The sequence below is a fragment of the Mus musculus genome, chromosome 2 (genome assembly GCF_000001635.26).
Source record: "Mus musculus strain C57BL/6J chromosome 2, GRCm38.p6 C57BL/6J".
Taxonomy (NCBI): Eukaryota; Metazoa; Chordata; class Mammalia; order Rodentia; family Muridae; genus Mus; species Mus musculus.
Genome location: NC_000068.7, coordinates 109269195 through 109295939, shown reverse-complemented (window position 1 = coordinate 109295939; position 26745 = coordinate 109269195). Strand labels below are relative to the sequence as shown.

Genomic DNA, 26745 nt, shown 5'->3' with positions numbered 1-26745 from the left:
TACATATATTGAATTAATTGCATGTTGCTTTTTCAATGGTCACTTGCCCTCTTAAGAAAAATCTTCCTAATAATTTTAAAATAATTACTCTAAATTAAAATAATGTCAATGGTAATTTTCCTAAAGTTTCTAGGTTTTTTTTTTTAAGCTTCAATTATCACACTTTAAAAACAAATTAACACACCATCAAACATACTATATACTAGTAAGTACTTCTGATATAAGCTGCCTGGAAAATAGTTTTAAATGCTTCAAAGCTTTAGGAAACATTCTATTATTTAATTATACTATAGACCTTACACATTCTTTTTCTTTTCTTAACTCTATTGTATTACTACAATTACTTAGTCTAAAGGTTTTTTATGTCTTCATGTCAATTAGTTATCATTTTTGCCATCTCCTGATCATTGCATAGTTATTTACAATGAAGTTCAAAGCTGGCTATCTGAAAGAAAAGCAACCAGTACTGAGCATGGAACAGACCTGAAATTAAAGCTTTTGGAGGCTAAGACAAGAGGCTAGAAAGTCCAAGACCAGCCTAATCAACTCACTGAGACCCTGTCTCAAAACAAACAAACAAACCCAAAAATAGAGTACTTTTCTAGCACACATGAGGTACTGGGTTCAGTCCCAAGTACCACGATATGCATACACACAAAAATAGTCTCTCACAAAACAACAAACACAAAATAACACTCATGTAGCATTATTTAGTAGTTCAGGGTCACTGACATCTGTCACCTGTATCTACAACATGCTGCACACTTATCAAGTAACATGTTACGTAAACATATGGGACGCACCTTTGTATTTGCTAAGGCATTGATGACATTCCCAAGAGCTAAAAGAGATTTGTTAATATTTGTGCCTTCTACAAATCGTGACCCTTTAGCACCCGAAACACTGGCCCTCTCAGATCCTGCGAGGTCGATGAGTGACATTTTGGCTATACGGACATTTTGATTGATGCTCGCTGTTTTGTCTTGTTGTCGCAAATAAATCTTAAATCATAGAACAGGGGAAAAGGAGTGTAAATTTTAATGGAATTAAAGGAAACACTTTACTTAGAAAAATATACACATGAAGGCAAGTCATTCTCCCTTTAAAAAGCAACAAACAACATATTATATGTCTGATATCAGTACTAGAATTACCAGAGTTGAGGAAAATATTAAAGTGAAGACTTGTATATATGAGTTTTGATATTAAAGGCTGTCCCAAAGGCCCATGTACTAATTGAGTTTCCATCTTGGTGCCTTGGTGATTTCTAGATGAAAACCCAATAGGTCTATGTATAGTACAAGCTACTTTCAGGCAAGGGTATATGTGTGTGATGGATCACATGAGTCCAGAAGTTTGAAGATCAACCTAGACATATGATATGCTAAGACTCTGGTATCTCTTATACTTCACAAAGAACAAAGAGGAAAACAAGTGGGAAGTCTTTGGGCCATGGGTATTTCCTTCAAGGAAAGAATAGGGTCTTAGCTCATCTCTATTCCTATCTATTTTTCCATCCAGGTTATAAGGTATGCAACATCCCCCTTCAATGATGTGCTGCCTCACTACAGGCCCAAAAGCAATAAGGCCAGCTGACACCAGACCAAAACTTCCAGCGCTGTGTGTGAAAATAAACTGTTCATTAACAATTTGATCATTTCAAGAATTTCAGCTGTCCAGGAATGTATAATCCACTCAACATTTTTGAGACAGATGGTCATGTGGCCATGAGCTTGCTAGTCAAAAGCGACCTTGAAATTCAGAACCTCTCTACCCCGGAACACCAATCAGACGTACAGGTTTTAGCCACTGTGCCCAACTGAATTGTGCTGAAGACTGAAATCAGTGCTTATGTATATTAGGCAAGCATTTTAGCAACTGAGCTCCCTCCTCAACTCCTTATGTAACCATCTTCAGTTGCTTTGTAGACTTTAACATGATAGGAGGAAAAGAGGTGAAGACATAAGAAAGATCCAATACATTCTAGAGAAATCTCACTGCCATAAACACTTCTCTGAAAACTATTGATGAAGAAAATGTCAGTGGGAGAGAAAAGATACAACTACTGAACGGACACTATCTGAATGATTTAACTACCTTAGATATGAATGCTTTAACTGTATCTTTCTGATAAGATGGATTACACAGGCTAGTGACATGGTCAAAGAGCTTACCACAAGGCTTGAAGACTGAGTCAAGATTCCCGACCCAACTGTGATGGGAGGAGAGCACTGATTCCCTACAGTACTTTGCTATGTAATTTAAAATACAGCTCTACATGAATAACCAGGATAGTACTGTCTCAGCTGAATAATTCTTAAGGAATGTAGTTGATTACATGGTCAGTATCTTTCATTTCTTCTTTGTTACTCCTATTTGATATATTCTCTATGTTCAAGAAATTCTTCAAGTGTTGAAAGTAAAACCCCATGTATGCGACATAAAATCATATCAATTTTAAATATTTTTGATGTTTAAGTACTTTTAAGAGCAAAGTGGGCTGGGGTGACAATTTAGTAGTATAAGGAATAGTCTCACACTAATGACCTTGGCTTTCCTAGGCAAGGGGTTATAGTGCTTGTAATCCCAACTACTCAGGACACTGGGGTAAAAGGAACAAGAACAAAAATCAAGCCTGGGCATTGCTACTTAATGATCTCAAAGCCAACCTGCTCATCTTAATGAGATTATGTCTTAAAACAAAGTAAAACAGCAAACAAAGTTGCGAACGAAGCAATGGAAGTGCTGAGGAACAGATGTCTATGAGACTTTATGGCCACATATGAAAACTACTCATGAGCTTGCCTTTATTGTAATTGACAACTTAACAGTCACAGCCTAAAGTAAAGGCCTGTTACCTGGAAAACAGCATGGGAACGAGAAGACACTGCATTCACGTCAGTGGGATGCTGGGTCCTGTTTTTGTTTCCATTGTCTAGTAGCTGTAATATTTCCTCTGAAGATTTAGGCTAGGGGTTCAAATAGAAAAAAGAAGTATTTAGTAATCTATCTTTAAAAATTCCAACTAACCTTTATTTAAGTGCCAGGGAAAATCAAGCCCAAGGCCTGATAAATACTAGGGAGGTGTTCAAATACAGAGAGCTACATCCCAGACCCTCGGTAAGCTTATTGAACAAATGATAGTTTTTTGTTTTTTTGTTTTTTTGTTTTTTTTTTTTGTTTTTTGAGACAGGGTTTCTCTGTAGCCCTGGCTGTCCTGGAACTCACTCTGTAGACCAGGCTGGCCTCGAACTCAGAAATCTGCCTGCCTCTGCCTCCCGAGTGCTGGGATTAAAGGCGTGCGCCACCACGCCCGGCTCAAATGATAGTTTTAAAGGTAAAAGAAAATGTTTTCTCTGAATTATTTCCTATTAAATGTTGACTATACAGGATTTGTTTAGTACTTGGGGCTAAGGAGTAGGAGGTAAAATCTAGTCTCTAAGATAATATACAAATGTATTTAAAAGAATAATAAATTTTCAGTAAGAGTTAAATGGAAAAATACCCCTCAACTATTTCATAAGAACACTGTAACATGACTATTCAGTAAGAGGCAGTAGAATGAGGCTATCCCCAGCTCTGATCTCTATTTTGCTAGCGTCACTGTGACCCTGGATAGTCACTCAGGGCTTTAGATCCTTTGTAATTCACTTTAGTCTTAAATTTTATTAGTTTCGTTTTCAGACACAGCAGAGTCAAACTAATAGCTGGCAGAACTGAAACCTGCAGACTTACTCTTCAAAAGAAAGAAGAGACATGCATAAACGTACCTGGTGTAGAGTAAGACCCTGAACAACCACTCCTTTTTGGGAATCTTCCCGGACAGCAAGTGGTCCTGAGTTTGTCAAGAGGTCACGGATCTGTTCATTATATACCTGGAAGACAGACAGACAGACAGGAAGAAAGAAAAGGAAGACAGAAAGACAGACAGAAAGAAAAACCACAGTAACAGTGATGTCAAAATAACTGATTATCTCACACACAACTGCAGAACAGATTGTGATCACTTAGTTAACAACTGACAATTTTGGCCGGGCGTGGTGGTGCACACCTTTAATCCCAGCACTTGGGAGGCAGAGGCAGGCAGATTTCTGAGTTCAAGGCCAGCTTGGTCCACAAAGTGAGTTCCAGGACAGCCAGGACTACACAGAGAAACCCTTTCTTGGGGGGTTGGGGTGGGGGGAGACAAACAGAAAAACCAACTGACAATTTTAGTTGGAATTATTATTCTCACCCACTAATCTCTAACTTGGTAACTGTAACAAAATAAAGATAAGCTGGCTTCCTTGTTTCTGCAAAATAAACCAATTATAGAGACTAAACGTTAAATAAAACCCAGTCAGAAACATGTACTTATGTCATTAATCTTTCAACTCCAGTCTAACAAACAATAGGAATAATCCCTCTCATCTAAATTGTGGAGCGACTAAGACCCAGAGTATTTGTCCATGGTTACAAAATTAACAGCAGAGTAAGTATTGAAGCTTTTACTGTCTACAAGAGGCAGCACAAAAGAACTTTGGCTTATCAGGTATTCATAATCTGAGCACACAAAAGTGATCACAAATGTGAGTTTGCTGACACACTTCTATAATCCCAACATAAAGAAAGCTAAGGCAGAAAGATCATGAGTTCGAGCCTGGATGTCCCCACGAGTATTTAAGACGGAACAAAGTACAACAAGAAAGCTTGATGACCTGAGTTGGAGCCTGCAGAGCTCTAAACAGGATGTCTTTATCTCAGCCTCCACAAGGTTCAGGGAAGAGGGAACGACTCTAAGAGCCAGAAGTGCAGAAAACTGCATTTTGTAGACACAACAGGACAGGTGTACATATGAGTTCGGACAGTATTCATAAGACCTGTATTAGCCCAAAGCAGATAAAAATCTCAGCATTTAGCTGAGCAAGTGGACACAAAGGTTCACCTGTACACAAGAAGCTATCCACAAATGATAGCCATGGGACAGGAAAGTCACTTCCGTCAATGGAGTGACACTGGGTATCTAGTGACTACTCTCTAGAGGAGGGCTATGCTCAGGAATAATTTGTACTCCAGTTTTTAGTGGCTTTTTTCTCTTTTTAAAGAGAGAAAGAACATGAAGATGGTGGGCAGGGAGAGGAGAGACCCGGGAGGACTTGTGGGATATGAAATATAAAGTATATTGAATGAAAACTGAATAGTAATAAAAGAGCACCAGATGCATTGGTGTGCACGCGTCATGTCAGCGCTCCAAAGGGGAGGTAGGAAGCAGGCTTTCAAGTATATGCAGTGCAGACAAAATAATCAAGTTCCTGCTTTAAAAAGGTCTGAATATAGAACCAACTCCTGAAAGATCTTCCCATCTCCACTCCAACGCCTGCACTTACCCACACACTAAAAAGTAAAGAAACATCAGCAAACCCTGCAAATTCTAGCATAATGAAATTTATAAAAGTTAACACTGCCAATAACGGGACCAACCAACTACATAAATGACTTGATATGAAGTCTTAAGTATTCAGTACTACTTCTGTGGTGCATCCCCCAGCACTTAAACCAAGTCTCACAGAGACAAGACAAACTGAGGATTTTATGGCAGTGCCATAAAATATAAAGAAAACAGAAACTGCTCATTAAAGGAGACCAAAAGCATGCAAGTGAATATCATTCATGAAATGCAATGCTTTCAGGGAAAGACATAAATAATATAATTAGCAAAATTGCATTAAGGTTCATAGATTAGACATCGATGATCACTGTTAATTTTCTGTTTTTGATAAACAGTGATTGTTTAAAAAATTACATGGTTCAACAAATTTATAACCTAAATAGTTCTGAGGAATAAATGCACATACAACAGAGACAGTGAATAGGAGATGCAAAACGTTTACATATAAGGCACCTTAAGGCTATCTGGAAGTTCTCTATATATACTATTTTTGCTATGTCTCTAGAATTTGAAATTAGATTAATGTAAGAGTGAGGTATATGAAAAATGCATGTGAATAGGAATTTTAATGATTGAAAACATTCATAAGAAGATTCCTGTATAAAATAATTTTAACGGACTCTTGTAATTGAGTTTTCTAAGACAGTAATTAGTGTTAAGGAGAGTCGAACTTACCTCCAGGTATGACACGGCAGTGCTACACTCTTTCTCTTCTTTAATCTCATCGATGCATTTGAAAAGGTCCAGCATTGTCAGGTACATGACCCCAGGTTCAGCAGCTGATCCTAGCATTGTGTGAGTTTTCCCAGATCCAGTGGCACCATATGCAAATACTGAATTTTTAATAAAAGGTTTGAGATTAACACTCATTTTAAAACATAGCATTAGTAAATCCCCTCTAGTGGTTTGTTCTAAGTAGATATCCTGAACAGTAACTAACTTCAAATTGGAACGCTATCAAAGGCAGCACCTGCTCCTACTTAGAACTAATGTTATTTTGTGTCTCCTACATTATCACAGGCAGAAACATCTACCCCTCTTATTTGCTATCAGAAAATGACATCCAGGCCAGGCAGTGGTGGCGCACGCCTTTAATCCCAGCACCTGAGAGGCAGAGGCAGGCGGATTTCTGAGTTCGAGGCCAGCCTGGTCTACAAAGTGAGATCCAGGACAGCCAGGGCTACGCAGAGAAACCCCGTCCCCACCCCCACCCCCCAATAAAAAAGGAAATGACACCCATATTCATCCCTACAGCACTGCCTCTACCAAGGTAGGCAGTGTAATCTGTGCTTTAGAAAATAACTTAAAACAGATATACTCATTGAATGAATTCACAAGGTGATTTATAAAATTATTCTTTAAACGTTGTTCCTGTCAAATTATTTATTTCCACAATTCTATCCAATACACATAGAAGTCATAATTTCTTCAGATTAAGAAATCCAGTTCATGTACAAACTCTTAATACCATATTCAGTAACCTGATTCTCATATACTAATAACTGATAAAATAGTTTTTGAAATGAATTAAGCTGGTGAGCTTATGAAAGCCTGCAGACAGCTAAATATATAAAGCCAAAGAGAAACCAAAGAAACAGTATAACAGAACCTTTTTTTTATCTTTTAAGCCAAAGGGAGAAGACATCTCTAGGAAGTTTTATGAAAGAAAGAACATCTGGATATTAGTGAGAATCAGCAGTTCTGACCAATAAACATCATTTTTTTCTTGATCAAAAATCAAGTGAGTGACAAAAGTGAGTAAGACAGTCTTAGTGAAACAGTTACAGTCAGGAATGTGCTGTAGAAAATGCCATAAAAATGGGCAATTATAAAAACAAGAAACTAGTATGTTATTACTATAACTACCAAATTAACAGATCTTTTCAGAAAGAGTAATTAAAGCTTCTTTAAGGTATGGGAAATGCTTCTTGGTCTGAAGACCGGCTTAAACAGTACAAAATTCGCAGGCTTTAACAATACTAAGGAAAGTGTTCAGAAATTGCAGGCTGTTCAAGATCAACAGTGAATATACTTGTCAGTACAAACGGTGAAAGATCTGGCATCAATTTTCAGAAGCACACAGCTTAATATTAAACTGAAAAGTGTAGGGTAATGGCAATGCCCTGGGAAGATAAAGTTCCATAAAGATAAGCCATAGATGGTTACAACGTTTCAAAGAAACAGAACTCTTCAATCCAATCTGCTGAAATCTCAAAACTGCTGGAATATATACACCAGGAATTTGACTGTATTTACATATACAACATTTACAACAAAGTATATATCCCTCCAAAAATAAAACTGAAGCTAGATGGAAAAATGACATTTCAAACTGAAACAATTACCTGTGCAATTGTATCCATTCAGAAAACTATGAAGGATTGGCTTGGTTGTGTGTTCAAAAACTTCCATTTGAGTTGAAGTTTCATCAAAGACAGCATCAAATACAAACTTCAGATCTTTATTTTGCCTTTTAGTAATATCAAAATTTGTAGTTTTCTTTCTGTGAAAAAAACTGATTTCTTCTTGTTTCGGATCAAAACTGAGTATATGTTTATCCACTACATGAACCACTTTACAGAACTGCACCGCCTTTTCTTTTGTGTTCTCAGGACGTACACGGACAACTACTTTCATGCGGTGACATAAGTCTTCTTCAGTGCCAGACATTCTTAGTTACCTCAATTCCTGTTACATGAATACCTGGGAATTTTCCTGAAATTAAAAAGGAAAAAGTCACTATTGGTTTTACTTAAAACTGGCATGTAATGTTCATTTAAAAGGTAATTTTTATGTTCCATCCACCTAGCAAATGTATTACTGGGAGAAATGTATATACATGTAGACCTATAAACTTAAAACACCCCCGAAGATGGTACACACATACACAAAACCATGGTAAATAAGAAAGTCTTGAAATATTAATCAAGCTTAAACTCAAATACAAATGCTGTTTATGATCTGATTTTCGCAAGGCTCTAACAGCTTTTTGGTTGGATCATAGAAATGAGCAGGAAAGAATCTTTCTGAAATGTATCAGCATAATAACCGGAGTTTTAGCTTGGAAACCCCTTTAAGTAAAAGCAAGCTTGTTTGTAGGTCTCCTGGCAGTGGAAAGTGATGCACCTGGGCTGGACTCTCTAGCATGTCAGAGATACATTGTGTTAACACTGATGTAAAAGCCACTAGCTAGCACATATCTAAAGAGGAGAGAAACAGTATACATTATTCATTTATTCAGAGGTCCTACTCTCTGATATCTCAATGACACAAAAATTTAAAGAACATCAGTAAATGCATAAAGTGTGCTCAAGAGAAAAAGGAAACTGATACAGACTAACAGTTTGAAAAGTTCAACTATCCACGAAACAATTTAGAATCCAGAAGCTATGACACTTCCACTTCTGCAAAATGTGCATGTACAAGCACATACACTGTTATATCTCCATTCCTCAAACATTTAAATAGGAATAATTCCTCCCTCTCGAAGCATTCCTTAGTTGTCCATATTTCTTTGTGAAGGGCCAAGGTCTTGTGGTCTTCCCCCTGACTACATAAGCATGTCTACAGTTGTGTCCTTGTTCAGTTCATGTTAGGCAGTCATGATGTGAGACATTACTGGTGTGGCTGACATTGTTAGGAGACACCATCTCATAGCAAACTCCTTAATCTTCTGGAATAATTCTCACACTTAAAAGGCTGAGTAAGAAGGATAGCTGTGAGCTCTAGGCAACCCTCAAGAAACAGTTGGGTATATGGTGCACTTTTACTCCCAGAATTTGGGAGGCACAGACAGGTAGATCTTAGTGAATTTGAGGCCAGACTGATAGGCACAGTAAGTTCCAGGCAACTAGAGGTATACAGACCTTGTTTGGAGGAAAAAAAAAAGAAAGAAAGTAAGTAAGAAAAAAAAAGAAAAGAAAAAGGGAAACCAAAGAAAACAAAACATCCCTGCAGAGAGCTTGAGCTGAGATAATGTGATGTCACATCAACACCACTGGCTTCCAGTCTGTGAGCTGATGGTGGGAGGTCCAGTCCTTGCCATCCCTGTCTCCAATTAGTAGTGTACCAGAGTATTTCTGCAAGAGACCTGGTTTGTGTAGAGCCCATGAATTCAAGATTCTTGTCTCTGGTGCCCTATCAAGCGTCTTTGCTGACACCATTCAAGTTATAGGATCAGCCTGTACCACTGAAAATAGGCAAAGAAATACTACTAAACTATGTCCTTACTAGAGTCTATGCTGAAAGCAGTTCTCAATATTCTCATCACAAAGGGATAAGTCTCACTCAGAAGGGAAAACAAAATAGTTTGAGGTGAATGGATGGAGGGAACTGGCTGGGAGAGGTGGTGGGGAGGGGAGCTGAAATGGGGATCAGATATGGGGAGAGGGAATGTGGAAGAGAGAGAGCTAGGAGTGAGAACAGCAATTGCTGAGACATATCTCTGAGAGTAGCTGAAGATCAGGGATGGGGAGGTTCCCGGAGTCTATGGCCCTAGCTGAGATCCTACTGGGGTGGGCGATATAAAGACAGAAGTGGCCACCTCATGTAACTAATAGAACTTCCATGGAGGGAGGGGGGACATCAACCCATTCACAAAACATCAACCCTAAATTTGTCCCACCTATAAGATGCACAAAGATGAAGAAGGAGCAGAGATTGAGGGAACAGCCAACCAATGACTGGCCCAACTTGAGACATAACCCATGTATAGAGCCAACCCCTGACACTATTAATGATAACTCTGCTATGCTTGCAGACAGGAGCCTAGCATAATCATCTCCTGAGAGGTTTCATTCAACAGCTGATGGAAACAGATGCACAGAGACCCATAGCTAAACATCAGAATCTTGTAGAAGAGTTGGGGATAGAATAGAGTGAGCTGGAGGGGTCAAGGACACCACAAGATGACCTACATACAGAGTCAACTATCCTGGGCCCACAGGGGCTCCCAGAGAGTGAACCACCACCCAAAGAGCATGCAGGGGCTGGACTTAGGCCTGTTACACATTTGTAGCAGATGTGGATCCCATAACTATTGGAAAGGAGGTTGTCTCTGATTCTGTTCCATGCCATTGGATCCCCTTCCCCTAACTGAACTACCTGCTGTGACTGGATATCCCAGGGTTGGGTAGTACCCAAGGCGGGATGGGTGGGTTTTCCCTTCTCTGAGAAGGGGATAATGGGGAGAGGAAATTTTAAGGGTGGGACTGAAACGAGAGGAGAGATGATACAGAAGGAGGGCAGTTGGGATGCAAAGTGAATAAATAAAATATATATTTTATGAAAAACATTAAATAAAAAAGGGGGGGAAAGAAATACATATGAGGGGATGGATATATTCCTTATATCAATTTGCTCAGTTGACAATGGAGATGCCAAATGTCATATTGTATTCGACAAACATATTCCATTATTATCTGTTAGTTAACAACAACAAAGAGCAGGAAATACCAACAATTGAGTAAAGATTTAAAGATGATAAAGTTACTATGTAAAGATTTTGAGATCCATTTTCATTAAAAAAAAGGCTAATGAAAAATGTTAAGATGGTATTTGGTCTGTTCGATTTAATATTTTCAAATATAGGGATTAAGTAACTGAGGCACAAGCTCTGAATAAAACGCTTAACTAGTTGGTCCTAGGATGTGTACAGATAAGATACTATGCAATAGCCTGACTAACAAGAGAGAGATCATGCCTGATATTGAAAACCTAACCAACTACCCAGGGATCTTGGAGGAGAACCTACAATCATTTTATTAACCGAGAATAACCCCTAATACATTGTAAATATCTTATACACACAGCAATCTCTTTGCACAGATGACTACCATTATAAAACATTACAGGCAATCTAAAAGTAGAGTAATGGAGACAGTCCCAATGGCTACATCTATAGAACTAACACACTGAAGGCCCAGCAATCAGAGGAAGAAATGGTGGGAAATTATTAGGGCCCAAGAATCAGGGAGTGTGCAGTAGACTGTCTCCTAGGAATATGAGAGGCTAAAACCACAAAGCCTAGCCAACATGACTCCCTAAACATCACCTGCAGAATGAATACAGGCTCACTCCTACACAAAGAACTCCACGCAAGTAAGGACAAACTGCAGGAGTTGACTTTTCTTTCATGTAGATTCTGAGTATTGAATTCAAATCATCAGGTTTGGCATCAAGTGCCTTTATCTGCCGAGCCACCTTGCTGGCCATGGGTGTGTGTTTCAGGTGGCCAGTCCAAAAGTCGGAGAGAGCAATAAGCTTGTGCAGACTGAAGGTGAGTTGTTGGCATGGTGAATTTAATTCAATCATTTATTTCTTTTATAAGTGCTTAGTTTCAAATGCCTGGATGTAATTTTATCTGAAATATTTTTTACCTTTAAGAAATATATTTCTGGAACCAGTGTCATGGCCTAATGGATAAAGGTACATTCCTGGGATTCACGTGATAGAATTGCTTCCTATAACTTGTCAGCAGATCTCCACATACAGTTATGCATATGCCCACAGACACATAAAACACACATAGAAAATAAAATGTAATAAATTTAAATGTATATTCACACATAAACTTCTGGACTCGGGTTATTTTGAAAAAGCACATGAAAAGTTTTGAGCAAAAATGATGGGGATATGGGAGGAAGTTACAGGTAAAGTTGATCAAAACATATTGTAAACATGTATGAAATACTCAAACAAAAATTAAAGACATGTTACATGTATATCTCATTGTGTTGATAGTCTCAGTGTTACAGATGCTGGTCTTCAGTACCTGGGTTTAATCTGACCTCCCTCAGCCTCCTCAGTAGCTGAAACTACAGATGTGTCACAGTGCCTGGTTTTTACATTTTGATTATTCTGTCTGCTGTAGGTATTCTAATAAGAAAATTGGACTGTGAGTGGAGCTCTGTGGGAGGGCACAAGTCTTAGGTTCCGACACTAGCATGGAGGAAAGATGGTTTATTCATTTTCTTGACTTTAGAGAGTAGGAAAGATGTATGATTCTTTAAAATTATGGTCAATCTTTCATTGTTTAAAACGATAAAATTAGAATAAGGATGGGACCAAGCTTTTAAAATAGTTAATGAGGATTAAAGAGTTTAAAGCTAATTGGAACTTTCTATAGTTATTTTAAAATGCAGTAAGGATTCAAGTGATACTTGAGAAGAAATTTTGACAGTCTCTTAAAGGAGTTTTAAGAAGTACAATGTCAAGTGTAACTTTGTGTCTCAACCTGCTACAGATTTTAAGATTGATCTTATTTCCTATTCCTCTTTGTTCTTTAGCTAGGGCACCAGAAAGCAAAGATTCCCTTCTCCTACATTAAAGTGATGTTTTCTTTTTCAAACATGGCTAAAAGTCTGGTATCTAGTTGATTCTATATCAAGTACAAAGACCATGTTTAATATGAAACAGATAATTGTTATCTGTGGAATAGGATGAAGATTTGCAAATTCTTTTTGGACAATGCTTTGAGAACAGTATAGACCCTGATCAATTAAGTCATATTCCATCTTAAATGGTATGCTGTTAAAGAAGAAACAAAAGAGCCAGTGGTAAGATTTTTTTTGGTGGGAATAAAGTAAGTCTATAGATTACAGTAGACTATTGATCCATTCCTGAAAGACTGAGTATAAAAGAGGATGATGAAGGGGCTCTAACTGGCAATATTCAAACTAAAGAGCAAATGGTATTTAAGAGCCTTTCCTGCTACAAAATTGTATGATTAATCTATATGTTAGGAAATATAAGAAGAAAAAGAATGCTGAAATGACGGCAAATAGGATTATTATTTTAAACCTATACAGTTCTCAAATATAAATAATAATTAAATTAATAAAAGTATATAAAAATACATAGAATCCAAAAGGTAATTTACTCATGTATAGGCCCTGAGAATTTTCTACATAAAAATTAAAATTATATACTTCCTTTAAAAAAAATAAAAATACTTAGGTGGCATTAAGGATTCTACACATTCTAGATATACACTGTCATTATACATATATCACGTAATGACTGCAGCAATAAATTAATAGTCTGCCAACATGCACTCCCCTTCCTGTGAATTGTTATTTAGTTGGTATGTTTGGATTAGAATCTATTACCCCACTCCCCATCACTGCTCACCTCTGTGTTTTTCCTGGAAGGAGTGAATTATGAAATGTAACTTGGTTTTTTTCCTTTTGTTTTTCTGATACCATACAGTAAGTATTCTTAATGAATATGATTGAAAGGCTTTCCCCAGGTCAGTATGGTGGTAACAGTGATGCTCACATGAGTTACTCTCTGCCAGGAACCATGGCAGACACTTCATACCCAAGTCATTCAACGCGCATAATAACTATGCAAGGTTGCCTCACATACGGAGGAACTTAGTAATGTTTCCAAATGTTATTACTAATATGACAGAAAGCGGACCCAGCTACAAATCCAAATCTCATGACTGAGAAAAAGAAAATGCTTCCAAACAGGTGTATAGAAGCACAATGACATAGCTACGAATTATTCCCAACTCAGGTAGAAAATTCTGATTCGACATGGTTTAGAACAGGGACCTTGCCTCATTTACAGTTTCTATCTGGCTTAAACCTTTCTGTCAGTCACTGATTTGACTGCCTTACTAACACGAGGGAAGATTATCAGTATTGGTGGTGGGCCAATTGTTTTTCTATTGCCTTTCATAGCATTAACAGCATAGTCAATTTATAGTGTCTATTGAAAAGTATAACTACAGTGGGACAAAATGCTCTTTAAAATAAAAAAATCTTAAATATCTGTAAATACTGGTTCAATGAGAATACCTCTCAAGGCAAATCATTCCTGCTGACTGAAATAGTTCTTTTCATACACTGAATTCAATAGCAAGTACTATTTATTAGCTCTGTGGGATTCATATTCTCTAACATCAAAGGTCAAGAAAACCTTCCAAAACCCAAGGTAGGAACTGGACAAAGTGGACTGATGTCACCAACAAAATTAGTTCTACTCCAGTAATCCCCATTCATATTATAATGAGCAACAGTCAGCATTGGCTTTTTTTGTACTAGGCAAGGCAAATGAGCTCCTGCTGAAAAGGCTGCAGAAACTGCAGGATTAGAGGCTGCTTTCTGGCCTCCTGGCACTTTTTTGTCTTTGTTTCTTTTTTTCCGTGACCTTCAGCATCACAGGTGAGCAGTCAGGGCCGGTTTTGCTTGAGGCTACAACTGGGCTCCAGACTGACCTGACAGCCTCTCTGCACAAAAGCTCCTCCCATGAAGTAAAGCCCAGAAGTCGCACACTCCCATGTGCAGCCCAAGCAGGACACTCTGAATTTGGAATCCGGAAGGAACCTCACGCTCTAGGAGGCTGAACTGTGAGCGTCCTCAGTTTAAGTCTGAGAAAGGGACCAGCTTCCCCTCGGGGTTCAGTGGCGAAGCCTAGAACCTCGGTGCTGAGAAAGGCTCGCCTTGTCATGCACACTCGGTAGCTCCGGGTCTTTCCAAGCCGCAATACCGAGGGGACCCTCGACCTGCATCGCCCGCCGAAAGCTAATTTGTCGCCTGACACCGGATCCTCCACTCCGGCGACCCTCGAATCAACCCACGCGTCCCCAGACACAGCGCCCACCTCACTCACCTACAAGAAGTGACCGTCACAACTTGGCAGAGTTGGCTTCCAGGCGCTCCAAACACAGCCACAAATTCAAACCCAAGCCAGCTTCCCCAGCTATCCATCTCATTGGCTGCCGTTCGGATGACGTCAGCACGTCAGACGTTTTCCTGAGCGACTCGCAGTTTGGCGCCAGAGGCTGGGCCTCAGATGCCGGAGGAGAAGTTACTTTCCTGGGCGTCGCCGTGGCAACGCGCGCGGTCGTTTCCGGCAGCCGTGACGGAGGTGGGCGGAGCTCGGGCGGCGGTGCAGGTGGGAAGCAGCCACCTGGGATATTTAGTATTGCCACAGTCCTAGGGTCTGGGGTGCCCTGGGCTTTGGGTGATGTTTCTCTTAGGGGGAGAGGCGGAGTCTGCGGGCCTGTAAAAGGGCCTGGGTTATTTTGTCCTTTTTCCCTTTCTGATTAGTCAAGTTCCCAAGGATTAGGACTCAGGCTTTGGAAGGTATGGTGCCTCCATGTGAATTAATTACAAGTCCCAAGTCTTCTTTTGTCAGGGTTTCCTGGCCTGCTCCCGTTATTACTGATTAAAAATATTTGGTATTTGCGAAAATATTTGCTATTTGCCAGCATTTAACATGCTCCAAGTATGACCTTACAAACTAAAAATCACTTAAATATATTGGCCTAGTCACATTATTGGATCATGGGCTTCTTGTTTCAGATTGCATTATTTCTGAATGTATACATTAGAAAGAAAAATGCATTAAAAACATAGGGAATATTAAAAAATTGGCAGGGTATTTTATATTTGTATTGTTGGCTAGGCAAGCCTTTTATCAGTTGACATTCTCAACCCTTTAGAAAAATTTAGTAGTACGATCTGAATTACATTGTTATTGTTTATATGACTCTATTTAGTAAGCAACTCTTACTTGCAGATTTTAGGAGCATATTAGTACACACTGAAGTCAGCATCCCTTCCCTCCTGGAGTTTAGATTTCTGTAAAAATAGGATGTTACAGGGCAGAGGATTTATGCATGTGTCTGTCTATTGTCTATCTATCTATCTATCTATCTAATCTATTTTATATTTTTAAACAAGGTCTTGCCCAGTAGTCATGGCTGGCCTGGAACTTGCCATGTAGACACAAATGGGCTGGAACATATAGAGATCTTCTTGCTTCTGCTTCCTGTGTGCTGAGATTAAAGGCATAGGCCACCACACCCAGCAGTGCAGAGTACTATTAGTCACATTTTTACGTTGAAATCCCATAGATTATGATTATGTCTTAAATCTACTGAAGAAAATCAGGAGAGTTGCAAATTATACATTATTCTTTGTTTTATGAATTTTTTCTGAGCCCTGGAGAGTGCGTCAATAAAGTGACTACTTATTTCTTATTATAGTATATGTACCAACTAATGCCATCATCATTTTTGTGACATTGGTTTGGTAATAAAAATGAGGAGAGTTTGCAAGGCAGTGGTGGCACACGCCTTTAATCCCAGCACTTGGGAGGCAGAGGCAGGCAGATTTCTGAGTTCAAGGCCTGCCTGCTCTACAGGGTGAGTTCCAGGATAGCCAAGGCTACACAGAGAAACCCTGTCTCGAAAAAAAAAAATGAGGAGAGTTCATTTTGTTTTAAATATTCTTTCCATATATAGTGCTTGACCTTTGGTGTCTCAGGCATATTTTTAACCCCTTAAACATTACCTTACTTTATTCTCAAAACAGACTATAAGATATAAACATATTGTTTTGATTTTATTAGGAGAAAACTGAAGTGTTAGAAAAACTTTTATAGGGAAGTATTTCTCTTGTAAAAGAAACCAAGTCAAAATTAGCCATTTGTTTTTAAAATACTTTCTAGGTCAAGTGACTATAATATATTTTAATTTAGTTTGAAAATATGTTTATCTTGTTATCTTGAAAAATTATATTGGTAAATGACTAAGTAGGCATGTACATTCCATCTTTGTCTTGTTTTGACATTCACACTATATAGGCTTCTTAGTGTTACAAGTGTCGCCACATGTAATCCCAATACTACCCATTTAATTTCACTTCTGCATTGCACTTGCTTGATAGCAGGGTTCCACTAATGAGATCCATACTCTCCAGGAATCATACATTTGGTTAAAACAGAGAGGTTTTAACAATACAACCAATACTATTATTGTGCAGTTGTCAACTCATGAATTTGGCAGAAGTAATAACAGGACGAGAGAACCTCATGCTTTTTAACAAAATTAAAGAGTCGGGGTAGGGGACCGGAACTTCCCAAAAGTACAGGGTTAAGAAGGTTGAAATTTCCACCTTTGGTTAGAAATTGGATGATGCATGGAGCCATTATTTTATAGTAGACAGAAAATTGAAAGTTACATTTAAACTTTCGCCAGACATCAAAACAATTCTTAAAGCAAGCAAACAAACAAACAAACAAACAAACAAACAAAATAAAACCCCCCAAAACCCTTAAAAGTGAGATCTTGTTTTTCCAGGATGATCTTTTGGAAACCCCTGACCCACAACACCCTTTCAAAGTAGGTGCTGGGAGCAGCGGAACTAAAGGCAGACACACTTCAGTTGCTCCGACGGAAGGACGAGGGCCGTCTGTCCGTTCTTACAAGTTTCCCCCACTCGGGACTTAGGTGTACGCAAACAGGTTCTTCTGCGTTTTAGCATCGCGGCCGGCCCAACTTTTTTTGTTGTTTTTGTTGCCTCAGGTGAGGAGAAGTCCCTAGTTCAGGGTTGGAGACAGGGCACTTTTGGTGTTGAGGTTGTGGGGAGTGAATCCCCCGCCTGTGAGGAAATAAGCCCCTCCCCCGTCCCCTCCGGTGTACTGCCGGCCTGGCTTTGGAGAACCCCAGCTTTCCCACCCTTCACTTTTAAGATTGGCCAGGGAAGGCTGAGATCCTTTGACTAAGGGGCGCATCCTCCCTTTTCCACCCCCCCCTCCCCGCCTTAGCCCCCGCCTCCAGCCCCCTAGGTCGCGTTTCTAGCTTTAAAATTAGATTTGTAACTTTTCCTCTCGGGACTAATAGTAATTGTTAGCATCCTGAAGGAAGTTCTATTTATATGGCTCCTGTTTGTGTTCCCACAATTGAACATGGCCAATTTTGTGGTTTCCAGGACTTCAGGGAACCTTGCCCATGTAGAAAAGCTAAATGACCCAGTAACAGTGCATCTGCTTTAGAGGCCAGGTTTACTGACTGGCAGTAAATTAAACAAGCTCACAAGATTGCGGAGAGATCTGCTTTTTTTGGTAGTAGACTGGGCTACAAAGAAGGAATTTCCTTTACAGTTTGAACTCAAAAGATTTTTTTACGGCACGATCCCAACAAGGAGGGTTACTACAAATAATCTAAAAACTATATATAAATAATCAACTATTTGTAACCCCTTCTCCATGTTTACCTGGGTTACAAGCTATATATATATATATATATACACACACACACACACACACACACACATATATATGTATATCTATATACATATATACTTAATCTTGAATGTAGTTAAATACATGAAATTTGAGTACAGTAAAGAATAAAATGCCAGTAGAAACAATTTGTTGTCCATTTTTATTGCTTTACCCTCACATTGTTTTGAGGTTTTTATTGGCAGCAGTGCTTCCAAAAAAAAAAAAAAAACCCAAACAAACAAATAAAAAAAAAAAACAAAAACAAAACAAAAACAAAAGTCAAATCTGCACAAGGGCCAGCTCAGTGGTTACTTGTGTTCTGCTGGGACCCTGAGTTCAGTTCTCAGCACCCACATCATCCTACTTACCGCTGCCTGTAACTGTAGCTGGGGGTGTGGGGGTGTGGGGGTGGGGTGGAGGAGACACAATGCCTTTGGCCTCTGTGGGTACTTGCATTCTTGTGTAGCCCCAAATATAAAAATCAGTTATTAAAACTGGGCATAGAGTATAGCTTGTTTATTCCAGATTCTATTATTTTGCCTAAATACTGTGTGCCCTTACTTAGGTATAATTCTACTTAGGTATAAACTCTACTTAGGTATAATTCCAAGGTATAGGAGACTGTTTCCATTAACAATATAATTCAAGAGATACTATATATACACATAGTTTATGTACTGTACCTTTAAATTGCATGGTTACATTAAATACTTCCATTAGGTTATGTTTGTAACACTGAAGATAAAAGATTTCAGGCTCTGAAGATAAGCCTCTTGCATTACAGTTACAGTTATGGCTCTGACTATGTGGCAAGCTATTTAGTTTCTTCAATGTGTAATATAGGAATAATTATGTTTAACTCCAAGAATTGTGATAATGATCAAGCGAGGCACAAAGAATATTGTTTAGATTTGTTGGCACTTACACCTGAATAAAAAAATGACAATTATTTTGAAAAATTAAAATAAAGGGTAGTTGTACTTGAGTTTTGTAATTTATCTGGAGAACTTAAAGAGTAATTAACCATTTTTTTAAATTTGTTGATGCTTAAGATCTAGAAATTCCCTTTAGAGTTTTATCTCTAGTTTTTTTTTTTTTGCCACCTCCCCATTGTCACTATTTTTCATTGTCACATCATTCAGCAGATTATTTCTAAGACAAATTTGATGTGTTATCCTTAAGGAAACATCTTATTCATGTTCTGTCTGTATAACATATTTCACATATATTTGTATTCAGTTCTGATTTAGCTTCTCACATGACTAACTTTGTTGTTGCTTTTCAGGACAGCTCTGGTTGCCCTGGGACAGGCTTTCTAGATCAGGGTGGCCTTGAACTCACAGACATCTGCCTGCCTCTGCCTCCTGAGTACTGGGATTTACAGGCATCTGCCACTATTCCCAGCTCTAAAATTACTACTGTCTTTTGCAAAAGGAAAGGTAGACATTTATATGGGATTTGTTTCTTCAAGTATTTTGAAAACATGGATGGGGGGTGGTCAGTCAGACTGGATTGATACAAACCTTTAATTTGTGAAGTCTGAAATGTAATCATTTCAGCTAACTGGACAAAACATAGATGGTTTCATTTTTTTTATGTTAATATGTTTATGTAAGTATCCCTTTCTCCCTGTACATTTAGAAGAATTTCAAATTGTAGAAGAAAATGAGAGCATTTGAGAGCTCCAAAGGCTTTATTACAGGTTTGCTTCGTCTTAGGCCACAGGGAGTATACATTTGAAAGTCAGGACCTGGGAAGTAGCTTAGAGATAGAGTGAACTTAGTGGACTGAAAACCAATCAACAAGCAAAACCACACACACAGAAGACAAACCGATCCAAACTGGTAGCTATGAGGTGCCCAAGGATAGCAAGGTGTTTTTGGCACATGGCTTTAGTTGTAGTATTAGAAGGCTGAAGCAGATATCAAATTCGAGATTATCCTGGGTTTCATAGCAAGACTTGTCTCAAACAAGGGTTGAAAATGTATCTTAGGGTTTGATTGTGTATGTATATGAATAAACTGGATTTGATCTTCAGCACTCCAAGGGGGAAAAAAGAAATAAATATCCAAACCTGCCCAGTTGAGTGTTTGTTAAGTTGTAACTTAATTTTGTGTGTGCTGAGGTAGTCTTGTCAGAGACTGTGTTGGAAATCTGCAAGATTTTCACAAAGTGATCATACTTTCTTGTCTGAGTGCCTATGTTCATTCTTTTCCAAGGTCAATCTATCTCAGAACTAAAGTGAATATGTTAAGTTAGCACTGGGAGAACACTAAATAAAACAACATGAAATATAGGGTGATCCAAACCCAACAGAAAGCACTTATAGTCCCTGTAGTGATCTAGCTTACCTTTCAGACAACATTGGATGAGCTTGGGTCCTAGGCCCATAGACTGAAGTTACTTTTTAAATTAATATTTTAAAGTTGCTGACCTACTCTTTAGAACTAATTAAGTTTAAAAAATATATTGCAGAAAATGAGTTACTAATTTTCATATTGATGTGGGATGAAAATTGATGGTTTTAGAATTTGTAACGGGACCATAAAATTGAATTTATTTAATTAATTAGCTCATTAATTTTGGTAGTTCAGGTTGGCATCCTCAGACATTCCTCCTGCTTTAGATGCTGAAGTTCTGGAATTGTAGTTGTAGCCACTTTGATCATTGAGAAATTACACTTAATTATGTTTGCCTGTTCACTTAGGTTTCTTGTTTCATGGCAGGAACTCAGTCAGATTCACTCTCTTAGATTAGTCTTAAATTTTAAAAGAATTAGAAACCAAAAATCATCATATTTTAACTTTTTCTTCTAGATTTCTTGACCTACAAAATGCTTCGATATCCATATTTTTACAGAACATATAATAGACTGTTTTCACACTTTGTGGATTCTGGTGCATCTAATTTGGATGTCTGTCCCCACACAATCCACACTGCAGTGGCACTGCATACTGAATCTAAAGCTGTGGAAGGGACAGCTCTGTGCGGCCCTCAGAAGGTCTACAGCTCTGAAGAGAAAGAGTTGGAAGCCATGGCTAAATTACATATCCCAGTAATGGTGGATCAAGTTGTTCATTGCTTGGCACCACAAAAGGGACAGGTGAGTTGATTTTCTAAAATTGTTTTACTTTTTTATTGAGTTGCAATTCACTTATCATAAAATTCATAAAATTCACCTTTTAAAGGTATATGATTGGATGTTCTTTAGTTTGTGCTTACATTCTTTTACTTAATATGTATTAAAGATTACTTGTGTTGTAGCATGTGCTTTTTTCCTTTTATCCCTATATATGTATGTATGCATGTGTGTATATATATGTATGTGTGTATATATATATATGTGTGTGTGTGTGTGTGTGGTTTTCGGCATCAATTCCAGAGGGTCCCCATATTTAGCAGTGCTCTCTTACTGAGCTACAACCACAGCCCCCCTTTGTTTTTCTTTGAGTGCAGGTTGTTCCATGGTATGGGTATACTATGTTTTGTTTAGCCATAGGTCTTTGGTTATGCTTCTGTTATTTACTATTTTGTGGTTGTTGTTGATGTGAGTTTTATGAACACCAGATTTTGAGTGAACCTATAATTTCAATTCTCTTATTTGTATACTCATATAGATAGACTGCTTTCATGATTGGCAGTTTAGAGAACCTGAGAAATTATTTAATCTGAGTTGATTAATTCTACCAAATAACAGGTGTCAGAAGAATTTACACTTGCTGAGAAGTTAAGCGTGAAAACTCAATTCCAGAACAGTTTTTAAAAGAATTTTATATTTTTAGTAGTTATTAGAAACAAGATGGGCATGTAAATTCATGTTTCTGTTTTCTTAGCTCTAAAATGTCCAATACCCGTCTTTGTTATTCAGAAACATTAAGGAATTCAAAACCAATTGTGTGTTTCTATCATAAAATATCCAAAGCTTGGTAATTTGTAAAGAAATGAGACTTGCGTGGCTCAAGTTTTTGAGGCTGAACATCCAAATACATTGGCAGTTGCTATAGTGGGGACTTCCTTGTCTGTATTATATGGTGGTGCATAACATTATAGAGGGGAGAGAGACAGAGAGAGAGAGAGAGAGACAGACAGACAGACAGACAGATAGAGACAAACAGACACTGAACTGGGAAATGGGAACTAGACCATGAGGACAGGCCAGTCTTACTCATTTATAGCAAAGTCTCATGCAAGAAGTACATCATTTCCTTCTGAAAGTGCTCTTAGTGACCCTAATGTTCCTACTATGACAGGCTGTGAAGCAGTAAAGATCTCTCAACATTACTACACCAGAGAATCGGCTCCTAACATATGAACCCTTGAGCAATAAATTAGATGTCTAGTGTTTGTTCTTTCTGTCTCTCTCTCTTTGTATCTCTCTGTATCTGTGTTCCTGTGTGTGTAGGAGTGTGTAATAATGGCATCATTTTGCAGAAGATATGTTTCAAGACTCTATATATGATTGGAAAGATGGATATTGTGTAAATAATATTTAATATACAACATTATAATATACACATATAATATACAGTATATAACATATATAATAATATACATAGTGTTTGATAACTAATAAATCTTACTATAACTTCAGCTGTCAGTTATATTCTTTTATTTTTAAGTCATGATTTTTTACCCCTTCACTTAATTTTTTTTAACTTCACTTTGGTATGTCTGAATCGCCACCTTCACAGTTCTTGAATTTAGAGGCCATTATTTAGTACATCACAGGATTCTTAATCTCAAGCAGCACTGAAAGAGAGTGCAACTGATAAACAATTGACAATAGATAGACTATATAATATGGAAACACTCGACAAAAAGATAACTCATGCCTTAGATGGGATGAGAAGAATAGGCTAGCATGGGGTTTTCTCATTCTACTTAATGGCTGGGCAGATGCAGATATTTGCCCCCAACCAATGGACAGAAGCAGCTGCTGACTTCTGTTGTTTAATTAGGGAAGGCTGAAGAAGCTGAGGAGAAGGGCGACTCTGTAGGAGGACCAGCCATCTCAATCAGTCTGGACCCCCAAAATCTCTCAAACACTCACCACCAAACAGGTAGCAGAGACCAGCTGATATGAGGCCCCCAACACACATACAGTAGAGGACTGCTGGGTCTGTTTTCATTCACAGATAATACACCTAACCCTCAAGAGACTGGAGGCCCCAGGGAAATTAGAGGTCATGTAGGGTCAGGGATGGGGACATCCACGAGGAGATGGGGGTTGGGGAGGAGGCATGAGATGTGGAACAGTCAAAGGGTGGGTGGGTGGGAATAAAATATGGAGTGTAAAAAAATAAATTAATTTATTAAAAAAGAAAATTTTTCTTCAAATGTCATCTCATAATACTGATGTTTTCTTATGTATTAACTTCAAAAATTATATATATATATATATATTATATCCATACATATTATATATATATAATTTCTGAGTTAGTTCTTTTATTTTGCAAGTAATTCCTAAGGTTGGACATAGTGACTTACTCTGTTAATCCCAGGATGTGGGAAGAAAGCCAGGTGGATCTCTGTGAGTTTGAGGCCAGGTCAGTAAGAACAGTAATAGTGATAGGAGACATGTTGATTATTTGTTAAGAGCAAGGATTCTAGAATTATCTCTAGCTTGGACTATTCATCCATATATATATATATGGATTATATGTATGTGTAGTTTTTTCCCTAGAGATTTCTACAAGCTAGATCAAGTAAACTAGAGCAATAGAATGTTTCTCATCATGTATTTGTTTTATCATTAAAGCATTTTTTACTTCATCCAGAGAATATATAATTAACTTAGTTTGTCTGGATTTTATGAACAGTTGATGTGTGCAAGGCTTTTAGGTGAGTACTGTAACTCGGAAGGAACTCTAAATACACATAGATGTAGATATAAGTATGTTCACAAAGGCTGGAACTTTTGGCTGAATAAAGCCTCATTGAATGAAATTTTCTTGTAGAGATTGATAATGGAAAGATAACAAATCCCATGTTAAGGTACATGTTATGAATCATTGTAGAAAAAGGGGTGAGACAGGATTCTAAATATACTTAAAGCATATTGAAATATATATGTTGTCTTTGTTGCAACACACACATAAGAGAAAGATAAGGCAGCACTATGTGTGCGAGGCTTCTGATTGATTTCTGGACCTCAGTAATGAAAGCACATCTTGTCAGTTTGCTGAACTCTCCTGTGAGTACCTAACAGTTATTGGGTGCTTACTCATAGAGTAGAAAAGAAGCAAAAGAAACCCTGCTGACTCGCCTAGTAAGTCTGTACTATATTTGCTTTTTTTTCTGAAACCTAGAGGAATAAATATAGGTGATTCTACAGCCTGACCCACACTGTTGTTTCGTTCTGTTCAGATTCTTGTGAAAACTGTAATCCTGGTTGATTTTGACATTTCCATTCTCCTGATTCCAGTCTGATATTCCAGGAACTTTTAATAGAAAGTTTAATTTTATGAATGTTATTTCTGAAAAATTTCAAGTGAGGCACACATAGAGATAATGTTATTTTTACTTTTTGAGCTGTCTGGCAGGCAGCTTTATTCACTATTCCCTTAATCCTCAAGTAATAAAGGAGTGGTGACAGGCCTTGGACAGGAAAGGTCTCCATTTCATCCAGAATCCATTATTTGCTCCTCTCCTTCCTGAGCCTTCTCCCCAGATGATTTGACTTTGCAAACTGTGAGTCATGCATTCACTTGTACCTTGCACCTACTTAATTATTATTGCCCACACCTCCTTCAATGGCGAATTTAGAGATGAAACTTTTGGTCGTAACAGGAACTAATGAAAGCATTTTGTTTTAAGTGAAGTCGAGGGGGATGTCACATTTATTTACCTAATGTTTAGAAGGTACTGACCCTAAGAAGCCAATGATTTTGGAAATTTGCTCAGAAGTCTAGCTAGCATTGCAAATACAATGAATATATCTATAAGTTTGAATTTTAAGGTGAGAACTACTTTTCTTCCACTGCTTAGGAATTTCAGAATAGCCAAATGAGTCACAGTTTTGTCCAGGTTTTGTTTTGTCTATTTTAATTATTCATCTATTTGATTCTGAGAGTCAACCCCAAGGCATGACACTCTGGAAGGAATCACTCTCCCCACTGCTTTTTGTAAGAATATAGTAGTTACCTAAGACTTTTTTTCTGGTTTCAGAGATGTCTTAGTCTAGGCTTTATTGATCAATTTTTTCATTATTTCAAATCTGGAAATAGTACTGTCTTACCTACTTTATGAGATGATAATAATCTAGAGGTTATTAGGTACTTATAAGTCTGCATAGTACTAGTGTTGATTTGGTTTGGAACCTATGACTTCTGTCAGAGTAATAATTTATAAGAGACATGGTCAGGGTGGAGAGAAGATAGACTTTTCAAATGCATGTCTCCAGTAACATTTCTAGATATAAGTTCCACTTCCTTGTACTGCAATCATCAGTAGAGGGACTCAATAGATGGAGTCAGCAACCTCATGGTATAATTCCATCTCTAGCTGAATCCACCCGAGATGATGTCTTAAACACCAAGCTTTGTCTATAAATCATAGCACTTTCCTAGTACACTGAGCTCTGGGAAGTCTTGGATAACATGACTTGGTTGCTGTTGCATATCTGGTGCTTAGCCCAAGGATTGCTACTTATTTGTTTCCCTAATGATGTTTTACATGGATGGCTAAAGGCAAAGCAGAGGACAAATGTGACGCAGTAAGAAGAATAGTGTTCCTTAGTGCTAAGATAGCTTCTCTGGCTTTTATAGAATTTCAGCCTTTGTGTGGCACACTTGTCTGATCAAATAACTGGGGGAAGTCTGGAGAGGAAGCAGAAACAAGGCCACCTGAACTGGCAAGAACAGGATATGATGAACTGCTAAGAATACAAGGTTAATTTATAATTATTTCACAATTTCAACTATCCATTTATGTTATAAAATTTCATAGCAATTTTTATAATTACTGGATTTGCTAAAGTTATGGTACTAACTGTTAAGTTTTTCATTTTATTGATAATGAACATGTATTCATAACTGCATGACCACAGTACTAAACACTAGTCTGTTCTGTTCTGACTGAATGTCAGACAACCACTGTGCCATTCAGATGAACCTCTAGAATTCCCCAGTCCCATAATTGGTCACTAAAATTTCATTCCTTTTCGTGTAGTATGTTTAAATTATTAGCAATCTTTCATTTGAGAATCTTCCACTTTAAATGGAAAATAAACATCACAGAGAAAAATGCCCAGATGCTTTTCCTTCAAGTACCGAAGGCTGTGACAGCAAGAAGGA

General features: G+C 38.0%; 2 protein-coding genes across 5 annotated transcripts in view; one reads left to right on the top strand and one right to left on the bottom strand.

Moving 5' to 3' along the window:
• Window positions 1-15202, bottom strand: part of Kif18a (kinesin family member 18A) — a 61012-nt gene extending 45810 nt beyond the window's left edge. Inside the window, exons 1-6 of one of the 2 annotated variants that reach the window (NM_139303.1) lie at window positions 15047-15202; window positions 7774-8143; window positions 6104-6261; window positions 3771-3875; window positions 2859-2969; window positions 804-1001 (exon numbers count right to left, since the gene is read on the bottom strand). In NM_139303.1, coding sequence (NP_647464.1) covers window positions 804-1001; window positions 2859-2969; window positions 3771-3875; window positions 6104-6261; window positions 7774-8098 — 897 coding nt within the window. In that variant the 5' untranslated portion in view covers window positions 8099-8143; window positions 15047-15202. The remainder of the gene's footprint in view (window positions 1-803; window positions 1002-2858; window positions 2970-3770; window positions 3876-6103; window positions 6262-7773; window positions 8144-15046) is intronic. The other variant, XM_006499259.2, reaches the window with a different exon arrangement.
• Mettl15 (methyltransferase like 15) overlaps window positions 14610-26745 on the top strand; it is a 189034-nt gene continuing 176898 nt past the window's right edge. Inside the window, exons 1-2 of one of the 3 annotated variants that reach the window (XM_006500379.4) lie at window positions 14610-15304; window positions 21265-21551. In XM_006500379.4, the coding sequence (XP_006500442.1) occupies window positions 21282-21551 (270 nt within the window). In that variant the 5' untranslated portion in view covers window positions 14610-15304; window positions 21265-21281. Of the gene's footprint in view, window positions 15332-17649; window positions 17748-21264; window positions 21552-26745 lie in introns of those variants that run through there. The other 2 variants (XM_006500378.2, NM_029790.3) reach the window with 2 other exon arrangements.